This window comes from Otolemur garnettii, unplaced genomic scaffold, assembly GCF_000181295.1.
Source record: "Otolemur garnettii isolate 467f Iridium unplaced genomic scaffold, OtoGar3 scaffold00205, whole genome shotgun sequence".
NCBI lineage: Eukaryota > Metazoa > Chordata > Mammalia > Primates > Galagidae > Otolemur > Otolemur garnettii.
In genome coordinates, this window is record NW_003852600.1 from 311,115 (window position 1) to 318,298 (window position 7,184).

Here is a 7,184-nt window from a genome sequence, read left to right on the forward strand (position 1 = left end):
GAGGCCCTCTCCTGAGCCAGCCTATGACATGCTCTCCTCAGCCAGCCTATGAGGCCCTCTCCTGAGCCAGTCTGTGAGGCCCTCTCCTGAGCCAGACTGTGAGGCCCTCTCCTGAGCCAGACTATGATGCCCTCTCCTGTGTCAGACTATGACTCACTTTCCTCAGCCAGCCTATGATGCTCTCCTGAATCATGTCTGCCTGCCGAAAGAAGATGAGCACAGCCGGCACTTACCATGGGCTAGCCCTGCACCAGGCACCTTATAAACATTATTGTCTCTTCTAGATTCTGGGACAACCTAAGAGCCATCACACACCTTACACATGTGTAAATGGAGGGTTTCTGAGATTAAATGACATACTCACAGTCCATGGTTCTCAGTGGTGGGGGGAAGCTTGATCTGAATCTCACCCCTGGTTTCACCTTCTTAGCCCTATGCCACACTGCCTGCCTCTTGAAACTGGTTCCCATGGATTCAGCCTCCTGGTAACCGGATCAGTCCTTATCCTCTGCATCTGGACCAATGCCCAGCCTCTTTCTGCTCTCATCCATTTCTGCTCATCTTACAAAACCATGATTTCCCTCCATAGTTGGGGGTTTCTTCCCTCACATCAACAAATTCTCCCAATTCTCTGTAAATACCAATCTGGTGTGCAAGAATCCAATCAACTCTGACACCATCTTCCCGGACCTAGCATCACATCCCACAAGTTAAAAAGCTCAGTTAGACAGGACCACCCTACTGCAGATGCCCTGTGAGAGTCCTGGGCCACCCGTACTTCTAACCAGTAGCTAGAAATCAGAGGTCCCCAAGACACCATCCTTAAGCAACACTTAACAGCACTCACAAAGTACTAACTTGGTATGACTATACAAGTTATTATCAACACAACTTAGGAACAGCCAAATGGAAGAGATGCCCAGGGCCAAGCATGGGAGCACCCACACCCTGTCTGGGTGGGTTTCCCTCCCAGCCCCTCGATAGGCACACACACTTAGAAGCTCGTAGGGAGGTTTCATTGAGAAGGCATGATCAATTGAATCACTGGCCACTAGTGATAACTCACTCTGTAGCCTACCCCCTCTAATCGTGTGATGATCTTCCTGGTGACCAGCCACCAGCTTTAGATCCTGAAGTCAAACAGGGTCCCCACCTGGTCACCTCCTTAGAATGCAAAGGTACCAAAGGAAAGACCAAGTGTCTCTCAGCTCTCACACTCAGCATGGAACCTTCTGTGACAAGGTATGTGAGGTCCCCACACTGAGCAACTCTCTGGAGTAGATACACTAGGTGTCCAGGACTCACTCCTACCCTGACACCACCTCAAGACAATGCAGGATCCCTCAGTCCATTGGCTGCCCCCATGTCAGACACCAACCACAAGCCCAAGGCGGTGGTGACCTGTACCGTAAACTGAGGGTTCCCACGACCTCCTCAGTTCCACTGACTTGCAGGATGGCTCACAGAACTCAGGGAAACATTCACCAGTTTACAACAAAGGATATGACAAAGGGAGCAGAGGGACAAGCAAAGGAAGAAGGGGTAGGAAGCCTGGAGTGTTTGGTGACCCAACCTCAGAGCTCACCAAATGTTGTCCCAGAGTTCGTTTAGAGCTTAATCTCAGCCCCACACCCCTTCCTGGATGTTGGAGGTGCGGCTGAAGGTTCCAATCTTCTAATCCTCTATCACTTGGTCTTTCTGGTGACTGGAGCAATCTTGAGGCCATCCAGGGCCTGCCAAGTCACCACAGGAGATAAACCCAGAATTACTCTATAGCGGGGTTCATTATGAATAACCAGAGATTCTTCTACCACTTAGGAAATCCTTAGGTTTTATGACCTCTGTGGCAGAAACTGGGAACAAAGAACTGAAAATTTATTTTTTATCATGCTACAGTCACCCTGTGCTCAGAAACTCCATGACTGCCTGGATTACAAGTGCCCAAACTTCCCAGGAGGGCCTGCAGCTCACATAGCCTCATTGCCTGCTCCTGCAGCCTCTGTGGCCCAGTGTTCATCCCAGGCTCCTGCCTCTGCTCCTCTGCCCCACCCTCCAGCCCCAACACTGAATCAAAACATGTCTTAGGCATCTAGAAAGGCCAAGAGCCTCAGAAATGGGCTGATCCAAGCCTCTTATCTTATCAGTGAGGCGCTGGTGAATCTGAGATCAGAAAGGCAGAGCCACAGATTGTAGGTTTATCTCATAAAGGCAGACGGGACAATCATGATCTCTGAATTATTGGTGAGGAGAACAGGAGATGAGCTGCAGATTAGGAGACTATTTTGTAAAACTTTCAAACGCACAAACCACAAAGCAAAAAAGAAAAAAATACACCAAACAAATAAGGAATTTTTGTTCAATAAAAGACACCACAGACAAAGTTAATACATGTAACATTGTCGGGAGATATCAGCAATGTCTACAATTGATCACAAATCAATACCTAGATCTCTGGAAAGGTAAGAAATATAGAACAAATTCAATTTAAAAATGGAGTAAAAGATTTGAGTGTGCAATAAGATAGAGAGCAAAATTCTAAAAGTTAACAAACATATCAGAAAGTACCTAAACCCACTAGTTATTAGAAAAGTACCACATGAAACAGCAATGTGGTGCTGCTTTACAACTATAGGTGAAGATGCAGGGACCTTCATGTCTTCTGAGGTGCAAGTGGGTGCGGGAGAGTAGAGGGTGCCAGGCATTTGGGAGAAGTCTGGCTGTTCTTGGTCACAGTAGGAGCAGGCGCCCCATGACCAGCAACTCTGGAGGCTCAGAGAGCATGACCAGGCTGAGTGCAGCTGGCACACCCACTGGTCTTTCTCATTCTCCAGAGGAACACCAGTCCCTCCTCCAACACAGCTGCACCAGCTAAAATCTGGCCACATTTTTTCCAGTTTTCTGCTTTCAGTGGTTCTGGGGACCCAGGCTCACTGGGGGGCCTTTGCAGCAAGTGGAACCATGCAGGAAGCCTGGCCGGCTGAATGTTCTCTGGGCTCCTGCTCTGTGGGGAACTCCTGAGTGTAAGCTAGACTGGGGCTCTACTCTGTCCCCCCTACCCTTGAGATCTTGGATGAGCTCCCCTGAACCAGCTCAGGTTTCCAGAGAACTGCCGATGCCCTTCCACAGCTGTTCCTCTCCCCCTATCCCCCAACTCTCCAACTTCCTGGTACTCAGACCTGGATGGTGGTTGTGTGGGGAACCTTTATGTAAGAAAAGCAGTACATTTCTGGAGGGTTAGTGTAATATAAGCAAAATGACAGTGAAAAATCTCTGTAAAACAGAAATAGGAACAAGGCTTATCATATGCGTTGCAAGAACCAGGACTTATGCAGGTCAAGTCAGGGACACGGCCTCCAGTGTGTGGTTCTATCCCCTGCACCCTACATCGCGCCAACATTATATGAGTGACTCATTTTTCCTTAGGCCCTAATCCAATTACTTTGAGGAAAATTTGAAAGAAATTTGAAAATAATTCCATTGAACAAAAAGTATTCTAAACATTTACAAGGAGATAGGCTGCAAGTTGCAGCAGGGAGCTCCAGCCCCACCCAGATGTCCTTATACACACGCCAGATGTGCAGTTTGACACCAGAGCTGAGCCACAAGCTCAGCCACACCTAAAGAGACAAATATTATTATTAGGCAAAACCAGGAATTCTCCATTTATTTTTGACCAAAAGTAATTTATATAACTGTGGAGAAAAGGGTGTTCCAAAAAGAAAAGCAAATGAAGCTGTGGTTTATATGTGAAGTAGAACAATCTCATGTAAGCTTTATTTTACCCTTCTGGGAGGAAGTGGAGATACAGGCTAGTACTATTCACCATTCTATAAATATTTATTTTGTAACTACTGTGTACCAAGCATCAGGCAAGTCTAGCTAAGATGCTGAGAGACCACAGAAACTGAGATCCACAATTTTTCTGCATGTCCAGATGGTGGCAAACCCTTCAGGAGGACACATGGGGCTTAGCAACCTGCTGGCCGCTGCTCTCAGCATCCCTGATAATCTCAGTCAGGGCAGAAGGAGCTTTCTCCTTTTTCTTTGTTTCTCTAAAATGAGGTTTCCTCTCTCTCTCTCTCTCTCTCTCTCTCTCTCCCCCTCTTTGGAGACGGAGTCTCACTCTGTTGCCCTGGATGAGTTACATACTGTCATAGTTCATAGCAACCTCAAACTCTTGGTCTCAAGAGATCCTCCTACCTCAGCCTCCAGAGTAGCTGGGACTACATGCGGCCACCACAACATTTGGCTATTTTTTCTATTTTTAGTAGAGATAGGTCTCACTCTTGCTCAGGCTGGTCTCCAACTCCTGAGCTCAAGCGATCCATCCACCTCAGTTCATGGGTGAACCACCATACCTTGCCTAAAATGAACTTTCTTCTTGGGGGAAAAAATTAAGTAACTTTGCTCATTTATTGAAGGAAGCATCTTTTTCTGTTCTCTTTCCTTCAAATTTCCAGAAAAGAACAAATAGCACTGTGCTCCCCTGATCTCTAAGCTTCCCCACAGTGGATTTTGAGCCTTGTGTCCGGCCTGTCCACTCCCATCTGTCCCACACCTGGGGACTTGGCGAATTTCTCTTGTCCTTTCTCTGGAGATCTGTTTTTTCTTTTCCAAAGCTCTTAAATCTGACCCTAGTTTTCCTATAGCCTTACTGAATCCCTCTACTCAAGGTTCAAGGCTTTTCCACAAGGCTAAACTTGGGTAGTGGTTTGATGTGAAAAACCAAATCATATCCACAGTTCTATTTATTACCCCCCCCCCTTTTATTTTTTAAAATTCAGCCCAACAGGTCAGGCTCAGTGGCTCCTGCCTGTAATCCTAGCACTCTGGCAGGCCAAGGTGGGTAGGCTGCTTGAGATCAGAAGTTTGAGACCAGTGAAGGAACTAAGGAAATTTTACCTCAAAATATGACTCCTTGACATAAAGAATACTTTGAATTAAAGGCCATTCACAATCAGAAAGCTTTGGAAGGGGCTTTCCTTCTATCTGTACAAAACCAGACTGACTAGATCAGGGGATCAAAACTGGCCAACTGACTTCTGGTTCCTCCCTGGAGGCCAGCAGACCTGGCCCAAGTTATTTAAAACACAATGCATGTCTCCCAGGTTAATTTACAAGTCAATCTGTTTCCCCATCTATTCATCCTCCCTAGCCCTGGCTTGCGGCACCCAAACTCCAAATTCTCCCCTCTCCCTTCAAAAAGGCTTCTGTAAAGGTGTCTGATCATCCCCTGAGAAATCATTCCTGTGGATACCCCCATGCACTTAGCATTTGGAAATAAACCTTTCTCTTATTAATCTAACTTAACTGTGAGTTGATCTTTCAGTGAGTGAACTTTCAAGGGAAAAAGAGCGAGTTTCACCGTTATCCCTACACCAGCCAGGGCACTCTATCCAGGGTGACAGAGGAGACTCTGTCTCAAAACAAACAAACAAACAAACAAAAAAAAAACTCAGTCCAACCAACAAGGCATTTGTCTAACACCACACTGGGGGAAACTCCTGCAGTGTGTATGTTTTAAGAGCTCCTTATTAGACTCTCTGGCGGCCAAGCAGATGTTACTGAAATTCTTTGAAACCCCAGCGTTTCATCATTTTGGCCCTCTCTGAAGTTTCTTTAAAAACCTATGCTGAGTCTGGTAACAACACTGACAGAGGCCCTATGAGCAGCCAATGCTTTGAGGTAAATATGCTGGGGCCTAATGCAGCCACACTTTCCTCTTTTCCTCCTCTCCTCCTAACACAAAGACACAAAGGATCTGGCTAGCTCACCCGCAGAAAAGTTGGTGCCGGAACACCCTAACCTAACCGGCAAGCTGGAATTTCACCCACTCCCCACCACCCCTTATAAAAGTGGTCTCTAAGTGCTCTTGGGCGCAGACGCCATCTCTCCTTTCCATAAAGCTGACCTAAACTCTCCCTCTGTGGTTTCCATTCTGGGCCCAGTTGTTTACACCTTTCAAAACAGAATTATTATTCCCATTTTAGAGGATGGAACTGAGGTCCAGAGAAAGTAAGTTAGCACAAGGTCACACAGAACGTAACAGCTGGGAATCCACCCGAAGCTGTGAGCTCAAGTATGCCCCAAGTTCCAGGGTCAAACGTGGGAGAGGGTGGATGACCATTCACACCTTTCTGGGGAATGGCAACCCGGATAATTTACTCAGCTTCTTTGATCCTCGCTTTCTCTCTCAATGAAACTGAGATAAAGCGCTCTCTGACAGACGCTGGAGGGAGCCGGTTCAGTCCCTAGCACCTACCATGCTGCGCTCAGCGCGCCCTGGCTGAGCCCCTCGTCGGCAGGGCTGGGCCCGGCTCCTCTGAGTACCCTATCTCGGAGCGGGGGCCCAGTAACATTCGTTCAAGATGAGTCATCCAGCAGACCTCTACGTCTGCTTCCACCTGGCATGCTGACAGCCTGTGTGCTCCCTGGTCCCGGGACGGCCACCCGCCGCCCTCACCGCAGCTCTCAGTCTGGGACCCCACCCGGAGGGACCGTCTTACCATGGCGTCATAGCGCAACGCGTTCATGAAGTAGGCCACCTCGGCGCCGCGGTACACGGTGAACCAGATAGTGCCCTGGTACTGATCCCCGGCGTCCAGCAGCAGCACGTTGGGCTCTGCTCGGCGGATCTGCTGCACCTTGGTGAAGAGCCGGGCCACGCCGCCCACGCAGCGGCTAGCGTTGACGCACTTGCTGGCGTCCTCGCTGGTCTGTTCCAGCCGGCTATGCACATCGTTGGTGTGCAGCACCGTGAGCTGCCAGGCGCTGGCCGCAGGCGCCAGTAGCGAGTGCAGCGCCAGGAGCAGCAGGGCGGACTGGGGACACATGGCTGCGGCGCGGTGACGACTAGTGCGGGCGAGTCCGGGCAGCCGTGCTAGGGTAGGCGCCCGAGCTGGAGGGCGGGTCAGGCCGGAGCCCGGGCGGGGACGGGGGTGGGGACAGGGTGGGAGCCGGGGCGGGCCTCCTACAGCCTCCGGCGGACCCAGCCGCCAGGAGCACGCCCGCGACGTCACCGGGCCGACCCTGGCATCCGAGCGCCAGCTGCTCTCCGGCACAGTGGGGGGCTGTCCTGGGGAGCCGGGCCGGGCTTAAGTCCACTGCAGGTCCTCCCAGCGCACGGATCCTCGCGGTTCTCGCCTCTTTGGAGGTGCGGATTTCTCTACGGGCGGACGGGCTGC

General features: G+C 49.7%; 1 protein-coding gene across 1 annotated transcript in view; it reads right to left on the reverse strand.

Moving 5' to 3' along the window:
* The window catches only part of NT5E (5'-nucleotidase ecto), a 52,755-nt gene extending 45,869 nt beyond the window's left edge, over positions 1 to 6,886 (reverse strand). The window contains exon 1 of the mRNA XM_003801292.3: positions 6,507 to 6,886. Within this exon, the coding sequence (XP_003801340.1) occupies positions 6,507 to 6,833 (327 nt within the window). The 5' untranslated portion in view covers positions 6,834 to 6,886. The remainder of the gene's footprint in view (positions 1 to 6,506) is intronic.
* Positions 6,887 to 7,184: the final 298 nt, after the last annotated feature.